This window comes from Alosa alosa, chromosome 18 (genome assembly GCF_017589495.1).
Source record: "Alosa alosa isolate M-15738 ecotype Scorff River chromosome 18, AALO_Geno_1.1, whole genome shotgun sequence".
Classification (NCBI taxonomy): Eukaryota; Metazoa; Chordata; class Actinopteri; order Clupeiformes; family Clupeidae; genus Alosa; species Alosa alosa.
Window position 1 is genome coordinate 23,869,497 of NC_063206.1, and position 24,211 is coordinate 23,893,707.

A 24,211-nucleotide genomic window follows, 5' to 3' on the forward strand; every position below is an offset into this window, starting at 1 on the left:
GAAAGTTTGGGCTTTGAAAAGCTATCGCCAAAAACGGCAAGTGACATTGAAAATGATAACATAGCTACTGATGACCCACCACCACAAAAGTATTCACACTCTCCTTCCCTTAACAATCCATCAGTGGTATTAAAAGATTGAGCTCTGATTATTTACGCAATAAATATTAAGTAAAAAACAAGCCATGGGAATTCAAATAATAAATAAATTAAAACGACCCCTCTAATCCTGTTAATGAGGTCGGACAGATCTGGGCTGTAATGGGTCCCAAAGCGGTGGAAAATGTACGGGTGGGAAATGGTGGCTCGTGCACACGGACACTTGGGGCCCGAGGAGCACAGGAAAAGGGTTCAGGGCGGTTACGGTTGCAGGCGATGCCCCGCTTCTAATTAAGAGTGACACGGGTACCCGTCGCTCAACAGTTCAGCTCGCCTCAGGCAAGGCTAGGGTCCTCCCCCAACCCCCACCCCATTTCCACGCACATGCTGTCTCTCCTCTCCTGCTTGTGTTCCATACCCCTCGGTCTCCCTTCCTCTCTCTTTCTCGGCACCTTTCTTCCTGTACGTTCAGTTCACCTTGAACGTATAGTGCATGTGTATGATGTTTTGCTAGTCTCATTTCCCCTTTTATGTCCTCAACTCTCTCCGTTCTCAATGCTGCAGCTTCCCTCACTTCCGCGTTCCCAACAGGTTTATTTGATAACATAAAATAAAATCTGAGAATGCTCACCCAGTGCTTCACTAATTGCTGATGGCACGTGCCATCCCCACTGGACCCTAGACAGAGCACTCAATCAAGACATCATACAACCCGCCACCAAAAGAGCCTTTGGCACTGTATCGGTCCTGATGAGAACAGAAAAGCAACCGGGAACTGGGAAGGAGTCACAGTGTTTCCCATACATTGACATTGACATTTGTGGCGGCCCACCACAATATCAACACTGACCACCACACTGATTTTCCATATTGTGCTATTTAAATTGGATGGAATTAGTTTATAGTAGAGCTATGTGCACTTTTGCACAGCCTCTCATTGTATCTCAACTACCTACATGCACGTTTAAAGAAAACATTAACAATCCTGCAGTTGTTGGCATAAAAGTTGACTGGTAAGAGGACAGGATAAAGGCAGTAAGGGAGGCTCAACTGTTGAAGCAAGGTTTTTATATGAGCGGAACGGTAGACAATGGTGCAGGATCTTCCCTGGCACCTGTTATCCACAAGCAGGTGGGTGTTGTCCTGATTCAAGATACGAACCACAGAGAAACTGATAACTTGCGTAAATAACATCTGTGAAATCAATGCTGGTTCTAAAACCAGTTTTCCATTTGAGCAAGGAGAGGTGAAGGTGTTATTGTCATCATGTTTACTAACTATGTTAATAGTTCAGAGTGCAACATTTGAAACATCATTCTTAACATTTTGAGATCTGTTAGGTGCACAGCAGTCATACACAGCAGTCAAGCAGTGCTTTTGTAGTATTGTTAATGTGTCTTGATGTGACTTTATTTTATTCACCATTGTTGACTATTTTTACTCACCATTGTTGACTTGATTTTACTCACTTGTTGATTGTAATCGACTATCCCTTACTTTTCTCATGAGTTTATGTTTAAATTTGTGAGATTTCTCTCTTGTCTACCACAACATTTCATGGGGATCTTTTAGGCCCTTTATCCTCCTCTATGAAGCTCACAAGGAGTGCCATTGATTTACCATGTCCTTGTAACACCAAATGCGAATATCTCGAAAGACAAGCTGAATCATTTGTTACAAGTGTGAAGTCTCCATTTTTCTCCAAGATTCTGCCTCTACATCACATTATCAGAAAGGGGCTAACATGCTAGAGGAGCTGCTGACTCTCTTACGCAATGGAAGAAACGCAGGAGCCTGCCAAGCAATTATGGACGGGGGGGGGGGCTGGGGACAGTTTCTGTAAATGTCAAGGTACGTGCTGGCACCATGACCGCCTGCAACAGCTTAAAGGCACAGGCAGCCAATACTGGCGAAATATTGTTGATATTGTAGTGAGTTCAAGAACGGGGAAGTGGGACCATTCTGGTTTTCGTCAATGTCAATACTGAACGTTTGGCAACGTCACTCCTAAACCTCTGTTGAATTCGGGACACCCCTCTTTGAAATTTTGATATCATTTAGCATAATGAAAGACACAAACTTATCCCATACAGTATATAAATACGATAGTCCTTATTATAGACATGGGGACTGTGATGTTACTTTCCAGTTTACTTTTGTGTAACTATGTGATGGTAGTCTTCTGGCTAGCTTGTTTGCCTGATTGTTGTTAGCAAGTGAACATTCTCAACTCTGGGAAGTTCTAAAAAGTGAAGTTTTCCCTCTTGCCAGTTGCACGAACACACCATTACAACTCAACAGCCAAATGCAGTTGGTTAATTTCCCAATTACTGAGCCGGGATTGTTTGTGAACACCAGATTGCAGCTGGGCTGACACCATAGATATTAGAAAGCTAGATGCCGCATTGGGCTCCAGAACGTACGTATATAGCGCCGCCATCATGGTGGGGGCAACGGTCACTGGAGTCCAATGGAGAAGCAGGTGTCTCTGATTGCTGGTAAGTGTTTCCCATAGACAGCAAGGTGTTTGCCCACAGCAATATGGCGGCCGTGTTCACGTATGCCACCTAATAGAACTCATCGGACAACGCGGTATCCAGCTTTCTAATATCTATGCCTGATACAAGAGCCTACAACAGCTTAACTTCCTTAGCCTGGAAGTCAGCCCGAATTTACCATGCTAACAAAATTTGAGAGTAGGAAATTCGGTCAGGAGTCGCTCCATTTAGAAGCCTATATGCCTGGTTAAGATATGTTCAGGCCAATCAAATCGTTTGGGAGGGCATTATACGATGATCATGGACAGATGAGCAACAGTGAAGCAGTCATCCACGTCACCTGAGCTCAGTGTTGTGTGTAACGCGTTACAAAACGAGTTACAATAACGTAACTACTTTTTCGATTAAAAAGTAGTGTAACGCGCTACTACTAAAAATTTGGTAACGTAACGTAGTTCCTTTTTCATATCAGCGCAAAGTCACTTTTTCCAGGGACAGGTTTGACAGCGACGCTGCTTTCTCAGCTGCGCGCTTGTGCAATAGGCACAAGCTCCACACGGCAGCCTACGTGACAGAGGCTGGTAGCATGAAGTGCAATCATAGCTCCACATGGTACGTGACAGAGGCTGGTGGCAATGAAGCGAGACGCAGTCAACGCTAACTTCTGAGGGATGGACATTACTTCGAACTCGAAACTAAGGGGAGTAATGTGAGTGTTTGTTGTAGCCTACACTGTGCCCTGATTTTGTCCACTGCCGTTAACTCAACTGCCAGCCTATTGATATGATTTGCACTAGCTTCGCACCAAATTTCGGAGGAGCGCCTGTTTAATGAAAGAGTATATAATATAAAATAAGCCCTCATATATTTTGTGTTCACCTATATGCCCAACATGAATCGAGGCTATGTTATTTGATATTGTTTCATAGGGCTTTAGTGGTGGTGTTGAAGCCTATAAGCCCAATGTTTCCTTGTCAAGTGCTCTGTTTGTGGCATTTTTTACTAATAAATAGCAGAAAAGGAATACCTGTTATGTCCTCCATAGTAGAACTTTATGTAGGCCTACACATTTAGGAACAGATATTGGGTTCTGCCCAAAGTAACGTAAAAGCCATAAAAGTAACGTAAAAGTAACGAGTAACGTAAAAAGTTACTTTCCATAGAGGGTAACTAAGTAAAGTAACGGGTTACTTTTTTGAGTAAGTAACGAGTAACGGGCAAACACATACTTTTTAAAAGTAACTTCCCCAACCCTGCCTGAGCTTCCTTAAAATGATTTTGTTTACAACAATATCCCTGCTGCTGTAGAAGAGAGGTGTTTAAATTCCGCTATCACATCTGCTATGCAAGTTATTGACAGCACAAAAACAAACAAGATGAACAGAAAACAGTGACTAAGGCATTTCACATCCTCAATTTTTATGGGTGGGGTAAATTCAGGCTGACCTCCAGACTAGGTTGAAACACACCCCATAACCAAATCCAAATGGCGTTTCACCACACTCAAATTATAAGAATCCCAGTCTTGCTACACCAGGCTACAAATGCTTAGCTCCTCAGGGAGGCGAGGCAGCTCCAGGGAGGCGAGGCCAGGACAAGCTACGCCCATCTCTTTAAAAAAAATAATTCAGCCAATTGAAATACATATCACCAGTTACATAACCAGGGGTCCATGTTTACTTGTATGTGAAGTGATAGCAGAAGAGAAAATAACTGGATCTTCTATCCACCTCAGCATAGGGATAGCAACCGGTGACTGGATTGTAGCGGTACATTTGACAGATGTGTGGGCTCTGTGTCAAAGCAAATACTAGCTGCAACAAATTAATCAAAAACCCTCTTCACTTTGGGTTGCCAAGGGAAGCTTTGTGTCCCCTCCCCTGTCAGGGCTAGATATCAACAACAGCAAAACAGATAGGCCTACAATAGGGTGACTACTTCTCTGGAATTTGTACTGACATTCCTGCTTGCTTCCTGCTATGTCCAGCCCTAGGTTTTAAGGCATTGGTCCTTTTTGGACATAGCTGAACACAACAGCGAACAACACATAGTCCTACAAGTAGGCCTAGCAATGATGAAAACAATGCATTCTCAGTGGGGCTTAGTAAACAAAGACTTTCAGTATACTACTCCCTCCACCCCCTTTATTTTGGTTGCTTGGCCTGCTTTTAGTGGTCACCCTATCAGATGTCCTTTGCACTATATCCGGATCTTTGTCAAACGCATGTCCAACCCTTCAGGTGATTCAGATATGATGCTTATGCTATATGCTGCCATTATGCATGAACGACACCGATGCACATGAACAAAATCTCTGCATGGTTGAACAGGTTGAACTTAGTTGAACACATGAACATGAACTTTGCTTCGTTTAGACATGCGCTCATTTACATAATTCATATTATGTATATCCTCATTAAGTATTAAACTTTTGAACCAGCTAGCTAGCTGATAGCACAAGCTGGATGCTACCACCAGCTATAGGCACTGCAGTAAAATGGTTAGCAAACCGTCCATGCCCCCGTGTATATTTTACTGTTTACAAGGACGAAATCAAGAGTGTCCAAAGGGGTGAAAACCACTTTAAATCGGGTCACATTATTAACTGTTGTGTGTCCGAGGGTCAGCTTGTGGGTTTTGTAAGGGCCAGCATGAGGGACAAGACCTACAAAGTTGTGTGGTGAGTTTTGCAGGGAGGTTGGTAATGCTAGTTAACAATAGCTAGGCTACTGTAGCCTTCATTGTACGAGTCATATCATCAATCATTAACCTAGAAATACTTCTTCGTACATTTAATGAACATTTTGTGTAATAATTCACAGCAATGCCTATTTTAAAAATGCTGTCTGTTAACTGGATGTGCCTTTTTTTGGAATTTCTCTTCGTTTTTTCACTCGAAATGATTGTATGCTTATGAGTTACGCCGTAGCTGATTAGCCTAAGACATGCTCTAAAACTCTTTAGATACGGATTTTTCCAAAACGTCAATGGGAGAAATTAATGGGAAATTTACTTCCGGAAACTAAGCTCTCTCGTAGGAAGGGCGGGACTCGTTAACGTTACTAGCTTCTGACGCTGGGTGCCTGAAGTCTAGATTGAGTGCTGACGTGGGGAGCTCACAAACTGTTAAAGGAAAATTCCGGTTTTTAGCACTTTAAGGACCTTTTCTGGTTTGTTTTGGATGAACTAGAGTGGTGGACACCGAAATTTTGACGATTGGTCCTGTCTCGACTTTTCTGACTTGTTTTGAATCGCCTTTGACTGCTCAGGGTGGCTGCCAACAGGCATACTGTAGGCTACTCAAACATGTCCTAAACCCTTAACGTTCATTTTCAAAACTGTGCAACTCACCGAGTGGTTAGTTTGTTGACTATTAAAAGCAAATATATCGGCGCAATGTATGATTTCCAGCCGTCTTATTTGCTAGGCCTATTGTGGAACTATTTATTCAGACACATCACAACCGTGTATAAACTTCCGCTCAATATTTGAACCTAGTGATGGGCAAATGATAGCCTAGAAATCTAGACGCGCCATTACATTTGCTGCCAGGGCTAGTCTAGCAACTCTCTGTTAGCTTGTGAGCTCCAGAAATCGAAACTCAATCAGGCCAATGAAATCGTGTATAGAGTCGTTAGGTGGGCTTGACATAATGATTGATGGCAGAGTTGCAACGGTTTGGCTTAAATTCCCTGCTACTTGAAAACAAATAAGATGGATGTTGCTGTTGGCGAACAGTGTGACACGAGTTAAGCTTTTATTAAGTTGGCAAACGTTTGAACTAGCCAACTAGCTCCGCTGGTGGGAAACGCATGGGACTCATAGCGCTGCCACTGTCCTATTGCGTGCAGAGGGAATTTGAAAGACAACTGATTATCCCGCCCCTCGGACTGAGCACTGCGAACGGTGAGTGCCCAGACCCTACATTTTAATGTGGGTCTGGCTCTTCAGGCTAGGCAAATGAAGCTTTGGTGAAGCACTGAACCACTTTGAACAGTTGGTTCGAAAATGGGTTCATTACTCGAAGCTTCAGTAACAGCGACCTCTCCTGGTGAAAAGCCAAGACTGCATCTAATTTATCCCGGCTAGATAGTGGACAGGAAGCTTTACTAGTGAAATAAATCTAGTGCACGCACCTAACCACCCCATCCCCCCCATATACTTAGTGCACATGAATAAGAATGGGATATCATTCTTTTTACAAATAAAGATTGATCAGGAGCGATCAGAATAAAGTTTTCCCATGTCTCTCTTACATTGTAATAAAAATAAATCAATACGAACAAACTATGCTTGTCACAGTAGAGGCTAACCAAACGCAATGTTGTGCATTAGCCTAAAGTGTTTATGCTTTGAGCGCGCTATAATTCAGACTAGAAACAAGGCCCCACCCGTTGCAGTGGCAGCACGATTGGTTCGCGAGGCGGTGGCGCTGCAAACCACTCAGGTGATACATTCAGAGAATGAAGCAGTTTCTGCTTCGGACGTCATATGTCACGGGATTTTTCCGTACCAAAGCAACCTTCGGAGCAGTGGTTCAAATGGAATTTAATGGTTTGAAGCACGTATCCAAAGATAATGAATGCGTAGCAAGATGGGTCGTCCTAGTTCATGTCTATGAGGGCAAAGTGGAGTTCAGTCAGAGACGGGCTCTGGTTCAGTTCCCGCCTGCACAGGGGCGTGTCACTGGCGATGACTTACGTTTGAACGCCTCCGGTTCCACGCCAGACAAGCCGGAGTACAAAATAAACTTGGTGTACACCTTCATTAATGTTGATTTTCTCCCGACTGGAGGGTCATACTATCACGACATTCTACTGAAATAGGGAGGAGGGTTTGGAGATCATGATACCGTGTCCGAAATGTGCATCCATTGCTCAGAAAAATAAGGCTTTGACAAATTCTGGGAATTCTGCCATAGACCTCAACGTTAAAAAGAGAGCCCGATCACTGCATAAATGTGCGGGGGCGTGTACTGCTACCCTATAGAGTGGTGAAGTCCCGCCCCTTCCGTTTGCCTCCATGGGACCTATCTTTCAAAAAAATTTGAACGGCAGTCTATGGCGAAAAATAAATTATTTTCTGGTCCCGGTTGACTTGTGCCTTGAATTACCCATATGATGTTTGTCAATTTTAAAGACAATTTTTCATGTAAAGATATTTGCCGTTTGTTTCGTAACTATTGAATTACAACATTGTGAAAGATCGTAATTCCAACGACTACAAACCCATCAGTCGCGCTAGTGACGTTAGCTCATTCACAGCCACACTAGATTGTACAAGCATACCAGCAACAGGTCTTAATTGGGCTTTCCTTGCCAAAGAAAATACCATGAGTCAGAGGATTAAACACATCAGGTAAGTTGTATTCGTCCATAGACTGTACATTACATACTGTTAAGTGACATAGCAGGCAGCAAGATGCAACCGTTAACTAGCATAACAGCTTTTATTGTTTCATTACGTTGGTGACGCATATCGCTTCGAGAGACGAGAGATGTAGTCCACTGAGTGGATTCGCACAAAACCAACATAACTTTTGAAGTCTATCGAACAACAGTACTTTCTTGACGTGAAAAATTATCTTTTAAATTCACACACATCATATGTGAAATTTGTGGCACAATTCAAACTGGACCAAAAAATAATTGTTATCTCTCCATAAACTCCCGTTTTTTTGAAAGATAGGTCCCATGGACCGGAAGTAGAAGGGGCGGGACTTCACCACTCTATTTGCATAAATTTCCAGGGACAGGAAATGGCCTCTCATGAAGTATCTTCGTAATCAACCATCTTTGACGTATCGAAGCTTCAGTGTCAGACTGCCATCACTATTTGAACCTGAAGCATAGAAGGTGGCGCAGTAATATCAACGTGCAATGAGTCTTCCAACAGAAATCAATGGGATTTTACAAAATGCCAAATAAAACACGACAGAAACTGTATTTCGCTACGCTCTTGTTTTGGAACATCAACAACACATGGTTATAACCAAGAATAATACCAATATTTTAGAGTGGCCCACCATCCAGACCTCAATCCATCAAAAAAGGTGCAGTCTAGAATCATTGTGGAGACATGGAGGCTTGGTAGGTATTATAAGAACCATTTTGAGAGCTGTGAATGCAAATAAATTTTCCATTGATTATTTAAAAAGGGTATGAATAATTTTGGACACGCCATTTTTCATAAAAATGTTAAAAAATGCTTCTTTTTTGATTCCATGTTTCTACCACATTGTTACAGACAGTCTTACAACCTTGGAAGTGTTTCCAGTCAGAACAAATATAGAGAAAATCAACATTGAATCAATATTTGCCAGGGGTATGAATAATTTTGTTCGTTAACTAGCTATGTTGACAACGTTATTTGTGCGTTTTGACATGGCCTATCTCAAGGCAGCATTTACGTTTTGTTGTAGGCTATCAAATGAAAAATGTGGCTTAAGGGCCTGAATGTCTGAACAGAAACACACACTACTGTGTCTACTATCATGTGATTGTATCTCTGAAACGCCCACGCGCATTCATATGCTCAGGTTCAAACCTTCTTCCACTCAAGCTTTGGTGAACCTGTATTTTTAAGGCTCATATCCTTTGCTGTTGTGACTTGTGACACACATTTATCTGCATTGATAGGCTACGGCTAGGCAATTGTTTCACTGAAACACACCTTAACATGAGCAGTAGCTGGGCCTACACAAACATGACTATCAAACTGATCAGCCTACCTTACTTATCGGTGACAGGAGCCAACGCCTCTCCTGTTTGCACAACCAGGGTATACAGGGTTGGTGCTGTTGTCACACCCTTTAACTCATACAGTCTATGCTTTAACTTAATAACTCCAAAAGTCACTGTAGCCTTTTGTAACAAGACGTAGGTAGAAGTGCTTAGAATTTGATGGTGTAACAACCCGTGGCGGGAAAGTCGTGGTAACATAACGTGAACTGAAGTCCTCGTGACGCTACCGACTGTCTTGAGACTCTCTCAACTGTCACTGTCCTAGTTAGACAAGAGGTCAGGTGTGCCGCTATTATGAAGCACTCGTCGGTATCCTATCAATAATAGCCTACCATGCGATGCCATCTGCGGTTGCTTCGTTAGTTATCAATGTGACACTAAAGTGGATCGTTTAACAGCTATGGAGAAGTGAAACTTGGTCATCGTGTGTACGTTGACACGCCTTATTCATTCTGTCGTAGTAACTTATGTCGTATGGAGAAGTGAAACTTGGTCGACGTGTAACGTTAAGTTAACTAACCCTATTCATTCTGTCGTATCAAACTTCTTCAGTGTACAGTATAACTTAGACTGATAGACAGATAACTGTTTATCTTAATTGATTGTAGGACGACGGCGTACAAGACACACCCCGCGGTAAGGTTAGCCTACTCATTTACCCATCTAACCGGTTTCACATAGACCTGTAGATTCTACGCTTGGGAAATTACTTCCTTGATCTCCCTCAGACCGCCGAAGACATGGCGAGAACCGCTGAACTCGCCCAGAATGGACATGTAAGACATGCACTGAACCAAAACAACGTGAAAAATATTGCAACAACGAAAAATGGATTTCACAATAAAGTTGTGGTAAGAGAACGCAACGCACATTTCAAATATTTTTTAGTTAGTGTATCACAGTAAGATAGCGGCCTTCCTGGACCACCACCGGGAATTTACTTCACGTTGTGAATAGTCTGACAGTTAAGCTATGCATCTAGGCTACTTTCTCTGCCGTGTCTGTTGACTGAATATCCTACCTGTGCGTAAACATGGATGAACAAACAGATAACAACAATTAAAGTTGCCCATATATTGCGTTCATTCATTTAGTCATTAAATGCCACAAACTCAGTCAGCTACGTCAGCCAGCTACGTTTTCAGTGACTTGTAAAAGAGGATAGGGTCAACTGTCACATTTCTGCCTCTGCATAACGGACCATTTTAATGCTCCTGACCTAAAACAATCTTAGGAGAGAAACTGATCAGGGTTCATTGCCAGTGTTTATGACCTGTGATTTTCTGTCGGAAACAGGGATTCATGTATTGCGTGCTGATAGGAGCATCCGTCCTTCATGAGGCTCTGGGTCATAGCAGCCACAACAGGTGTGAAATTAAATTACTCCTGTTTATATTGCAGAAAAATGGCACCAGCACAGGCACACGACCTCAGCGGCGAGGAGAGGATTCCTTTGAACAGGCGCCCATGCATGTGGCCGTCCTAACCTACATAGGATTCGGGATAGTCACCTTGTTTGGCTACTTTAGAGACTTTCTGCGGGCAGTTGGGCTGGAGAAATGCCATGTTGCTCAGGAGCGGGATGAACAAAAGGTAACACTTAATCACCTAACTACAACACACAAGCTGACTAACTAGTGCAGTGGTCCCCAAACTTTTTCTTCCGAGGGCCAGCTCACTATGCCTGGCTCCAAGAGAGGGCCAGAGACTCGGAGTAGTTCTATATCAGTAACCATAAATACCTTAGTGCTGTGAACAACAGCAGTCTACCTTAGTTGAATATTCTATTACATTTAATCATAGGCTATTAAAATTTAATACCATTGTTAGCTGTGTTTATATTGTCATCATGCCATATCAGTGTAAAATTAAATAATACTATTTGCATTCCCAAAAGTATTAGCAGGGAGTCCCAAAAGTATATTTTATTAAAAAATGTGTGAACTCTGAATTCTGTGTCTTTGCATACACAGCTCAAGTTGTGAATATCCTACAAATAATTTAAAGTTCTCAAACTATGAGAATTTTATGAAGTGCAGAAGTGGTCTGAAATGACCACCATTCTAACTTTCAGTCACCTGATGACAACTTTGTGAACTCTTTGTATGAACATTTGAACGAGTGAATAAAAAATAGAAATAATTATCCCAGAAAGTCCCAGAAATATGACTTGAATAGAAGTTAGTTAGTTATTAACAATTAATTGATACATTTTTAAAATACTTTGAGCACTGATGCAGTCAGCATAGCCCTCTTACATTGTTTGCAGGTAGGCCTACATATCATTCCGTTTTCGATGGCAAACGCAAAACAGTGCCAAAATAACCACCGGTGGACAAAACGAGTATTACATGTACTGTTAAGACTCGCCATAGAGAATGAATGGGGGAAATTGCGGAGGTTTTAGTTTGACGATGTTGTACTCCCGTGCGGGCCGGATGATATATACTACGGACATGTTTTGGGGGGCCACCCAAAATGAGGTGGCGGGCCGTAGTTTGGGGACCACTGAACTAGTGCATGCATTTTTTTCTCTTTCTGAGAGCATTCTAAGTTGTATTTGATAGCAATTGCAGAGACATTGCATTGTCCTGTTGAGTAGCCAATGATGTCACATTGTTTATTTCATCTTTGTGCTGCATAGGGAGGGTTGCCAGGGCACTAGGCAGTTAGTCTGCTTCGGGACTACACCTAATTAGATCTCTGGTGGGTTTTGCTTCATTGCTGTAGCCCTGACACTAATCGGACGTGTCATCCCACGATCCCAGGCCAGGCAGCATGCGAAAACAACTGAGGTCTTTAGGCTAAATTTTATATCAGCAATTGAGATACACTGCAAATAATATCCTGGTCTCAGTAGATTTCTAAATGGTTTCATGCACGTGTAAGGTGAGCATTCCCTTGCTCTGTGCAATAGATTGGTCTTTGCTCGTTTATGTCTCAGTTAAAAATAATTCATATCTCAGTTAAAAATAATAACAAAAGCCTTACTGAGCATCATTCAAATTTGTTTTCCATAGTGGCCCTGCTGATTTGACTATGCTTTAAAGGGGAACTATGTAGTTTTTTTTTTCTTCAGCTTAATTCACCTTAACTTAACAGCTTCCGAGTCATTGGAATGGTTATATTACTTTTTCCGGGTTGAATGGTGGCCGTCCCGCTTTCCCTAGCGTCTGTGTGCAGAAAAACCACCCTTGCAACTTTGGTCCGACGGGCCATCGGTCTCAGAGTCAGAAAGTCTTGCGGTCTCGCGATGTAACGAATTGCTTTACGCCACTACAAATATACACGCCAGGCACCAGCTAGAACAAGGTAGCGATGGAGTTTCTCAGACATTCGTCATGGCAGAGCCATCGAAAAGAAGCAGAAAGCGAATAAACCGGGAAAGAGGAAACAGTAGACTGACCAAGTGAGGAATATCGTAAAATATATACTCTGAAGCTGTAGGGGGAGCTCTAGAGAAAACTGCGTGCAAAAGGCGAAGAAATTGTCAAAACTGCATAGGAAGCCTTAAGCACTTTAGGTGCGATTCTGAACTTGTGAAGTGTGTAGTCTTGAAACACAGTTGTATCATTGTTGAATGATTAGCCATATCACCTAATGCCTCTCTGCAACACACAGTAACAGGAAGATAATACAGTTATATCACTAGGTTTCACAATTATTGACATACATATAACTAGGCAGAATGTTCACTTTTATTGCTCTTAGCACTCGTGCTACAGAGGGTGATAGTCGTGTAGTACAATCCACAAAATCTCTCACAGTGGTATGTAGTTACAAACACCTCATCTCTAGGATACACTCTAGAAAACATTTTAAATAAGATGTCGTCCGTGCTAAGCTAGTAAATCATGATTCTTTTAGTATGTGCTACATATATGTAGCACTGTACAGCCCTGCATATAAGCGTCTAACGTTGTCTTTGGTTCACAGGACTTTGTTCCCCTTTACCAAGATTTTGAGAACTTTTACACCCGTAATCTATACATGAGGGTACGTGACAACTGGAACCGGCCCATCTGCAGCGTGCCCGGTCCCGTGTTTGACCTCATGGAGAGGGTAACCGATGACTACAACTGGACCTATCGGTATTTTCTCCTCTAGGCACAATCAAAGTATTCAACACAGAAACTTTAAAAATTTTAAACATGCAAACTCTCACGTATTACAGGTTGTGAGTGAAACTGATTTTGATTTTTCTAGACCCAGTCCCTATTCATTCCTTTATAATGAGAACAAAGAAGACAAGGTGTGTTTGTAAGGGACAGTTCAGTCAGTAAAAACAGGACTTAAGTGACTAAAAGGAATGTATGTTTGTCCACAGGCTGACAGGAAAGACCATAAAGAATGTGATAAACATGGGGTCCTACAACTACCTGGGCTTTGCCGAGAACAATGCTGACTTCTTGCAGACTGTGGCGGATAAGCTGAGCAAGTACGGGGCGGGAGTCTGCGGCACTAGACAGGAGCTTGGTGAGTGACTGAATGAATGGCTGTGTGGCAGATTTACAACCTTCAGTAGTGCAGTCTCGAAAGCAGCGCAAAAGGATGTGTTTTTTTCCGGAACATCTCAGAGGCACTTCAAAGGAAAAATAAAAAAGACCCCCGTCTTTCTTGGTTGTTTGCTTATTGAATCCATTATCAGAATGTATTTTATATTTTTGAATTATATATATATATATTTTTTTTTTAAATCTATTTATCTTTATTTATTTTATATATTTTCCCCCTAAAAATGCAAGCCTCATGCTAGAACAAGAGTGAATTATTCTTTCTTGCATTAATCAATGTTTCTTTCTATCCATACGGTTATTATCGTCTTCATCAATTACATAGCAAGAATCTTTAATTACCCCTCTCTGGCTTTAATGTGAAATGAATAATTTAGCCATTGCTGAATTATGTGAAGCTAAAGTTGGGATCATTATGTGGTGACTGTTTGAAACAGTGGAAATAGTATCAGTGTTTAAGTGAGTGTTGTGAAGCTACCAAACAAAGTCACATTCAAGATGTAGCTACCAGTGTGTAAGAAATGTGATGCTCTCTGTTCGGGAGCTGCTAGTGTGCCCATATAAAGCTGTCTGTTTAGCAGTTTGATCGTCTTCCCTGTTTAGAGATAGACATAGAGATTTTTATTTGCCATTTGTACACTCAGACAGTATGGTACATAGGAATATTATCATAACATCCTTAATGAAGCGAAACGTGACAGTCTGTACGATCTGTATGTGGAGTATGACCACAAAGGTTTCCTGAGCTGTGTATAGCTCTTTCTCTTTCTCTTTCTCTCTCTCTCTCTCTCTACTATGATAGTGTGTGTCTGCTTGCATGTGTATGTGTGAGAGAAAGAGAGATATGGAGAACATCAACTCTTCTCTCTCTTTCAGGCAGTCATCTCATTTCCTATTTCTTTCATGCATTTCCTACTTGTGATCAGTGATAAGAGTTCCTGTAAAGGTTGGAGTACTAAGTCCTTCTATTGCTCACTGGATTGATTTATTTATTTACCTTTATACAACAATTGGGTTCTATGGAACTATTTATTTGTTTCTGATTGGCCGAGAGACGTTCCATGAGTTGGAATTCACCCCTTGCAGACACGTGACTTAAGTCACGTGACGGCTCCATGCTGGACGGCAAATTACATTATGTCATAAAGATTATGATGAACTGAACACCATTACTATAACATCTTTGTAGTTCAATGTATTGCTGTTTGGGGTCTGATAGTCAAAGAAGATGCCAGTGGTGTTGTTAGATGAAATGGGTCATGATCGCAAATGTAAAGTTATTAAAACTGGTGGTAACAGCAAGGGGAGATAACGTTACGTTAGGCTACTGTAATTAACATTATTGTAAATTAACACCCATAAGTATTTCTGGACTAAAATATTGCAAAGCGATTTGGTTACTTTATTTGTCTTGCTTTTATCAGTTGTAACATAGTCAAAACGTTAAGAATGTCATATCAGAACATGAAATAATAACTAGCTGCCACACTTAGAAGCTAGCTATTCTAGTGCTAGGGCTAATGTAACTCGTCAGTTTGTAATGTTGCCCAGCTTAATAAACTTACTTCTTACATGTCTTAAGTTAAAGAATTGAAAGAAATAGGAAATTTAAAAAAAACTTGAACGGTATTATCTGTTTACATTCAGATCTTGCCAAAGACTTTGCCTAAGTGCTATCTGCCGTCCTGTTCAGAGTCTATGGTTGCTATAGCAACCGCTGCTGTGCTTCACACACTGAGGAGATACGCATGCAATTGTGGTTGAAATACTCCTGAAACACAAAGAAAACAAACCAAAATATATCTATGCAAGAACATGGAATGTTGTTGTATTCCAAACAATAAGCCAACAGTCGTGGAAGGGCATTACTACGGTTAAATCTCACTATAATCTCCTAGCTGTGCGATATGTCCCATTACAACCCATTGATTTGATTCGTGTTCTTGCCGTCCACTAGGCTATTTTGCTGTGGCGCGAACAAAACGTGACGTCACTTGCAAGGGGTGAATACATAGACATAATATACATAGACGCCGCATCGACCGCTACTCCTTACTAGCGCTGACGAGATTTGGAGCCGCCATCTTGGACCGGTCATCCACTCCACTCAGTGTAATCTGTTTGGCCGGTGAGATGAGCTGTCAGTGCACTTAATTAATCATATCTCACTGAATACCGAACAGATTCTCACGTGTTTTTTTTTGCTGCAAAGGTCATACATGTAGCTATGATACAGGACACATGATTTAGCGTATTGTAATATTCATATTCATAGTGGGTTGAACAGTAATAGAATATTCTGATATATGATATAAAGTGACCTGACGTCCGATATCAAAACTGGGAACACAATCCATGTTTGACAGCATAGACAAAACTAGTTTGATACAAGTTTAATGAGTTAAATATAGTTCACAGTTGACAGAAAAGTTCCATCAACAGCATTATTCACAGTCCACAGAAAGGTTCCATAAACATTTAAGTGAGATCAGTGCCATTCAGACATCTGAGGGGTATTCCAAGTAGGCCTATGTGGTTTAGTGACAAACTTGGGTAAATTGACTCAGAATAAGTTGTAAACCTCCCAGTAGAAAAGCTGTATGATACAGGAAACATGGTTGTGTGTATTTTAATATTCATAGTGGGCTTAACAGTAATAGAATATTCTGATCTATGATATATTATAAAGTGATGACATCCAATATAAAAACTGGGAACATAACTAATCCACGTTTGACAGCATAGACAAAAACTGGTTTGATACAAGTTTTAATGAGTTAAATTTACAGAAAAAAATCCATTAACATTTTCAGTTCAGTGCCATCAAAAATAAAGTGATGAACAGACTGGTGTGGCATAAAGGAAATGGAGTAACTGGGTTCAATATCAACAGCATTTGTTAGACAAGTTCCATAAATATTGTAAAGTGCAAGTTTGTAGGTTTGTTTCTGATCCTTAAAAAACAGACATTGGTTTGGCATAGTAAGTGTAACAGTTCATCAATTCAAGACAAAAAGGTGACTTGTCACTTGTACAGTGTCAATGGGTTCATCAACAGCATCTGTTATTTACAGTTCACAGAAAGGTTCCAGCCCCAATGAAGAGATTAAATAAAAAGGAATTAAGAAACGTTTTAGAAACGGCTAAGGTCAACCCGTTCATTGCAATCAGTAAAGAATCAGGGAGTGTCTTCACAGGCTCAGTAAGACAGAGTTACCGTCATGCAGTTGGTTCTATGATTTCGACAACTGGTGCATGTCATTTTGTATGTTCCCACCTTGCTAAAATTGCTTGGGTACACTTTGGCTGAGAACAAAAGTGCTTCAGACAGCAGGTGGGCAAATAAGATGGCATAGTAAACTGGGTAAACTCCATAAAAGAGGACTGAGTCAACCAGATGATGGGAAAATAGGACACAGAGTGGCGAATGCAGGTGATGAAGGTGGAGCTCATAAATCAAACATTCAGTCACAGTGTAGCAGATGCCCTGCAGTACTGCAATGAAGAGCACCTTCCTCAGTTCCAGGGGTGTGAGGAGACCGTTCAGTTCATTCACAGTCTTCTTGAACAAGGCAGTTGTTCTGGAGAGATACAAAATAATAAATAAATGAATGAAAAGTAATTTGAGAGGCATCTTATTCTTGTTAGGGTAAATGACATGTGAATAATACAGTGTTGGACAAGCTACTTCGAAATTTTAGTGAGCTAAACTATCAGTTACTCTGCCATGAATAAAACACTACACAAAACTACAACCCAGTCAAATGTATTAGTAGCTTAACACAAACACAGCAGTAGGCTCACTACATAGGAAGCTACTTTAAATTGTGCTAATTTCACATGACAAGAAAAGTGTAGCTTGTCTGGCTAAGCTACTTGATAAATAAAGAAGTTGAGCTATTGAAAAGTTACTTTATTCAGGAAATAGTGAGGCTACACACCAGCACACTGACAAGTAGTAGCTAGCGATTGCCCAATAGGCTAATCTATGCCACTTGTGTAAAATTCGCCGGCCAAATCTAGGATGATTTATTTCTACAATAGCCTTCTTGTGTCAGTTGTAATCTAAGTCAGTGTTATGGAATATGACTTATCAAGTCTCAGTTCATAGCCGGGTGAACACCGAGTAAACATAGCCTAGCTAGATGGCTACGATTTTCATACAGTAATATCACAGATTGCTCCTTCTCAGCTCTCTGGTAATATTCTATTCACAAAATACAACCAATAGTACGGTTATGTTAAATCTTACTTGTGAAAAGTAAATCCCCCGAGTATGGTCCGCCGATTTGAGAAGGAACATGCTGCACAGTGCTGTCTCATCTTGTCTTCTGCTGCAAGCAACGAGGAGTATGACCGGTCCAAGATGGCGGCCGCATTTCTTGTTTCCAGCATCCAATGCGGCGTCTATGTATATTATGTCTATGGGTGAATATCCCTGGACATTTCAACTCAGACTTTGCACAGCTAATAATAAATCACTCCGCGATACAATGCGAAGATTTGACACAATGTTCTCATCCCAGCTCTCCACTATTTTAAGCAATGGGTTCCTTAGCAAACCATAACGAAACAGTGCTTCACCACAGATTAAGCTACACAGTCAACTCAATGTAAGTAAGATAAACGAGGATGCTAATTGTTCTCCGTTCTAATCTAATCTAATTGTGTTTCCGTTTTTTTGCAGTACCATGTCCCTTACATAACATGACCCAGTGTCCTTGTAACATGCATGCAGCAAAGCTAGATATGAATGATTTCAGCCCGACTTTCAACATTACTTTCAAGAAGACATGTAAACCACAAAGACCCGTAAAGAGGGATCTGGAATGTTGGTTACCTAGCAACCAAGACGCTGTCTATTGAAAAGGGAACTGTTTTTTGATGCATAAGAACGATGTCGAAATTAACATTTTTAAACAATATTGGGGTGTTTTCAGATTATTTAGTTTGTGGTAGAATTGTTGTATAAAAGCAATATAGCACTCGTGATCGTGGGACTGGTCATGGATATTCCCACGGCTGTTGTTGCCTGCGTCACTCGGCAACCCCACTCTCACTCGTGCTATATTGCTTAAGTATATGGCAGTTTTGAAATGGGCTTGGTGGTGGTTGCGTAGTGGTCGAGATGCTGGGCTAGCATGCAGTAGGCTGAAAAGTTGTGAGTTCAAGTCCAGGCTTCCACCGTTGTGCCCTTGAGCAAGGCACTTAACCCCAAGTTGCTCTGGGGACAATGGGCCATGTAATATGATTGACACATGTAAGTCACTTTGGATAAAAGCGTCTGCTAAATGAATAAATGTAAATGTAAATCATGGTCTGGTCTGCTTAGGAAAGAGTTTGGGGAGGAAATAGGTGAGTTTTGTTGGTGTTTGGTTCAAGTATCAACAGACGTGATGTCAACCATAATCCCTGACGGTACCTTTGAGGGCTTCATTATTCATTAATTTTTTTATGCATGCAGCTCCGTAGCTTACATGAAGGGATCGGTACGACATGCTACCATAGCTAGTTAATAATCCTTGTGTATCTAGTATCTACAGTATGTTTAATAACAAATCATATCTTGTAGATACATCTCTCTATCTCAGTCATATGTTAATACCTGACCCTCTGAATTAGTGGTAGAGTCACTTTTCCATAGTACTAGTCTAATCCCCACGAGGACAGAGGGCCCAGTCTGAGGTCATTTCTTGAACCCATTCCCCCTTTACCCACTCATTTCCTGTCTGATCCTCTCCATCCTATTGCATAAAGGCTAGAATAGCCCCATGATAAAAACTTTTAAAAGGGCCGTCAACTACTCCACGTAACCCTGTGTGTTGTCCCATAACCATTCCTCTCAAGAAGTAAAACATTGCCCTGTTGAAATTCCAGAGTAGCTTTATAGTAGCTGTGTCACAGAAACAATCTCTGTGTTGCCAATGATTCACAGGTGGGCCTACATTTTTTAACCATTTTACCATTATGATTAACAGAACAGAAAAAAAAACATCAACAATACCTAACTGTCTTTTATTGACTTCCTTCACCTTTGCACATTTACAAACACAGTCATAGCTCTTGTATGTGTGACATGCAAGGATATGGTCAGTACCATATTAAGAATAAAACTAAAGCATGTTTGAAAATAGCTGTGATATCTAATGATTAACTATGATTTAGCTGTATAATGTGGACCTTTTTTTTTTTTTTTTTTTTTTTTTCTAGAATCACATCATGACATCTTGGTAGTCTATGAGAGTGACAATGCAAATGACAGGTGAAGCTTTAACCACATGGCAGATTATATATTGCTGTGGGTGTGTGCTTGTGTGTCGGGGTGAGGCGCAGAGACAGAGAGATTGTGTGCTTGTGAGTGTCAGGTACTGAGAGCCCCTCCTCACTTCTAGCTTTATTAGACAGCAATGACACCTGCTAGACTGCTGATGGAGCATTCCTGACGCTGCCCTGCCAGATAGAACTGTAGCCTAAATCTCTCTCTCTCTCTCTCTCTCTCTCCCTCTCTCTCTCTCTCTCTCTCTCTCTCTCTCTCTCTTTCTCTCTCTCCCAGCTGCTCATTTAGTATGTATTAAAAAGTAGTCAAGCCCCACAGTATATACTGAGCCAAAGGCCAGGTGATTGCCACAGGACTGTTGAGATTGATTTAATTTTGAGTGGAGTATAGAGCTATTCAGAATTCAGAAACACCTGCAGTAGGTGACGGAACAGACTAGGACAATGTTGGTTTGTTGCACTTCGGGTTCATTGAAATCACCCTACCCTTGGGAAAGAAATGAGGGGGAGATATGAAATGCGGTAGAAAAAGATGGTGTGGTGAATGAATGTTAATTGTATCACGTAAAAGGTCTGTCCTCTGTCTTGCCGCTTTCCATGTCACGGAAACCCACAAGGGTCAGTGTGCCTGTCTGGATTATGAATCAATGAAATTAGTAATTTCTTTGGAATGTGCAAATTGAAAAGTATCCACTTATTCACCAGGGCCAGCTCAGAGAACCTTGAGTGTGTTTCTCTTAAAGGGACACTAGGCAAGCCTGATGCTTTTTCTCTACGAAACTCCCCCTCGCTCGGTCTGAAGCTCTTTTCCTTTTCTTTGCATCTTCCGTCAAGGGTTTTCCCTGCTTCTTCCCCGGCTCTGCCATTATACACACGTTTGCAACAATCGCTAGCGATTCGTTAGCCTGCCTCTGTGCTGTGGCTGCAGGATGTAAACTGATCCTGCTTCGGTCGGCGGGTACGATACGCTGAACTTGCAAGCAGGATATTCTTCCTACCTTTAAAAGCCAGGTGGTCTGCCTGGCACCGTGGAACCATTTGATTGTGTGGAGGTCGTCCACTGTGGTTTCTGTACTTTGACCGGCTCAACGATCCAAAGGCAGGCAGTTTAATCTAAACAAAGGTGTCAGAATGAGCTCGGAGAGTTGGAGAGGCACATTCTGACCAAAGTGATTGTAGTGGAACTGAAGTAAAAACATAGAGGAAGGGATTTATGTCTTTTTAATAGACAATGGAATGGATACCATATAAACGGCTCTAGTCTTTACTTTTGTACAGAATTTGTACAGAAAACAGGACAATAGATCTCATGTATGCAAACGTGAGGGATGCTTACAGTGCCACCCCCCTTCCCCCACTGGGGAAGTCGGACCATAACCTCATTCATTTGCAGCCAATGTACAAGCCAAAAGTTCAGAGGCTACCAGTTGCCACGCGCACCTTCAGGAAGTTGACACCGGAAGCGGATGAGGCTTTGAGAGACTGCTTTGAGTCCACTGACTGGAGTGTGCTACTGAATGGAGAGGACTTAGAGGAGGTCACACATTGCACTACTGACTATCTGAACTTCTGTATGGACATTGTTGTTCCCACAAGGACTGTACGCTGCTATCCAAATAACAAGCCTTGGATAACCAGTAATGTCAAGACCCTTCTCAATAGGAAAAAGAGGGCGTTTAAGGAGGGGGACATGGCAGAGCTGAGGCGAGTACAGGGGGAACTCAAGATTAAGCTGAAAGAGGCTAAGGAGGGCTACAGAAGGAAGATGGAACAGAAGCTGCAAGATAACAACATGAAGGAGGTGTGGGACTGTATGAAATCCATCACTGGCCTTAAGAAGAGCAGCAGCTCTGTTGAGGGAGACCTGGACAGGGCGAACCAGCTGAACCACTTTTACAACAGGTTCGATTGCCCATCCCCCAGCCCCCACCCCACCTCATTACCAGTGCAACACTCACCCCCACCATCACTGGATATTGCACCCCTCCCCCACATGGCTACCACGAACAAAGAGCTGACAACGACCTCAGTCAACAGCCATCAGACACACAGACCTCAGATGCTGCCCCCCCTCCCCTCCCTTCCCCCACTCCATCATCACTGCTGATCAGGCTATCGCACCTCTCCCCCACATGGTGACCACGAGCAGTGCGACAACATTGGCTTCAGCCAATGGCCATCAGTCTCTAGCCACACGACAACCCTCACAGAAGCACCCCTCTTCCTCCTCACCCCTCCACTTTCTCATCCCCCCCCCATCATTTCAGCGGACCAAGTAAGTTATCTTTTAAAAAAAACTCCATCCTCGTAAGGCAGCCGGGCCTGACAGACTGTGTCCAAGGCTGCTCAAGGCCTGTGCTGCTGAACTGGGGGAGCCACTGAAGCACATCTTCAACTGGAGTCTACATCTCGGATAAGTTCCAACACTGTGGAAGACATCATGTATCACCCTCGTTCCCAAGAAACCACACCCCAGCGAGCTTAATGACTTCAGGCCTGTCGCTCTAACATCACATGTGATGAAAACAATGGAGTGGCTGGTCTTAGGTATGCTCAGACCCCAGGTACGCCATGCACTAGACCCTTTACAGTTTGCATACCAGGAGAAAGTGGTCGTGGACGATGCCATCACTTATCTTCTACACAGGACACATTCTCACCTTGACAAGGGGTAAAGTGCTGTGAGAATCATGTTCTTTGATTTCTCAAGTGCTTTTAACACCATTCAACCCCTCAGACTGGGAGACAAGCTCTTGCAGATGGGTGTGGACGCTCACCTGGTAACCTGGATTACAGATTACCTGACCCGGCGACCACAGTTCGTCAGGACTGAAGAACTGCCTCTCTGACACTGTGATCAGCAGCACCGGAGCGCCACAGGGAACTGTGCTCTCTCCAGTCCTGTTCACCCTGTACACATCTGACTTCCTCTACAACACCGAGTCATGCCACATGCAGAAGTTTTCTGATGACACTGCAATTGTGGGGTGTATCAGGGACGAGCAAGAGGAGGAGTACAGGAGCCTGGTGGAGGACTTTGTGCAGTGGTGCAAACTCAATCACCTTCAACTAAACACTTCAAAGACCAAGGAGATGGTGGTGGATTTCCGAAGGTCTAAGCCCGCTCTGCTACCAGTCTCCATTGATGGGGTCAATGTGGAGGTGGTAAGCACCTACAAGTATCTGGGTCTCCACCTGGACAATAAACTGGACTGGTCAACCAACACTGATGCACTCTACAAGAAAGGTCAGAGCAGGCTGTATTTCCTGAGGAGGCTGCGGTCCTTCAATGTGTGCAGCAAGCTCCTCAGGATGTTCTATCAGTCTGTTGTGGCCAGCGCCCTCTTCTATGCAGTAATATGCTGGGGAGGAAGCACAAAGAAGAAGGATGCTGGGCGACTTGACAGGCTGGTAAGGAAGGCTGGCTCTGTAGTGGGAGCTGAACTGGAGTGCATCACTTCAATATCTGACAAAAGGACCCTAAACAAACTGATCAACATCTTGGACAATGAATGTCATCCGCTCTACAGCACAATCAAAAACCAAAAGAGCTTGATCAGCTGGAGACTTCGCTCACTGCCATGCACAACTGAAAGGCTGAGGAAGTCATTTGTTCCTAGGGCCATTGAACTGTACAATGCCTCACTAAAGGGAAGAGCAGAGATAGACTTCTCTGCTTAGTCTGTCTGCCTCTCCACCCTCTCCATGTCCATGTTTTTTGAGTACTGACTGCTCACTACTGCTTACTACTGTTTTACTACTGTTCTACTATTGTACACAGCCTAATGTTTTCTCTACTGTTTTACTGCTACACTGTTTTATTTCATGCTATATTAGCACACATGATCAATGGCTGCGGTCAGGCTTCTGATACAATACTGAATGAATGAATGGCTATAACCCTATTACCTCAACCTGTTCTTGCACTGAAATAGTTTTTTATTTTACCTTGTCTACATTACACTACTCCCCTATTTGTCTATATTATTTATGCTGGTCTCTAGACCTTACTCTTGCACTGTTGCACTGTTGGACTACTTTTTGCACCTTCACCATGACACTCACTCTCTTGAGCACCTTGC

The 24,211-nt window shown here is 42.3% G+C and overlaps 1 protein-coding gene across 3 annotated transcripts in view; it reads left to right on the forward strand.

The window, feature by feature from the left end:
• Positions 1-9,600: 9,600 nt before the first annotated feature.
• sptlc3 (serine palmitoyltransferase, long chain base subunit 3) overlaps positions 9,601-24,211 on the forward strand; it is a 45,999-nt gene continuing 31,388 nt past the window's right edge. The window contains exons 1-6 of one of the 3 annotated variants that reach the window (XM_048269438.1): positions 9,601-9,767; positions 9,948-9,980; positions 10,068-10,190; positions 10,741-10,932; positions 13,276-13,430; positions 13,667-13,815. In XM_048269438.1, the coding sequence (XP_048125395.1) occupies positions 10,080-10,190; positions 10,741-10,932; positions 13,276-13,430; positions 13,667-13,815 (607 nt within the window). In that variant the 5' untranslated portion in view covers positions 9,601-9,767; positions 9,948-9,980; positions 10,068-10,079. Of the gene's footprint in view, positions 9,981-10,067; positions 10,191-10,740; positions 10,933-13,275; positions 13,431-13,666; positions 13,816-24,211 lie in introns of all 3 variants that reach the window. The other 2 variants (XM_048269437.1, XM_048269436.1) reach the window with 2 other exon arrangements.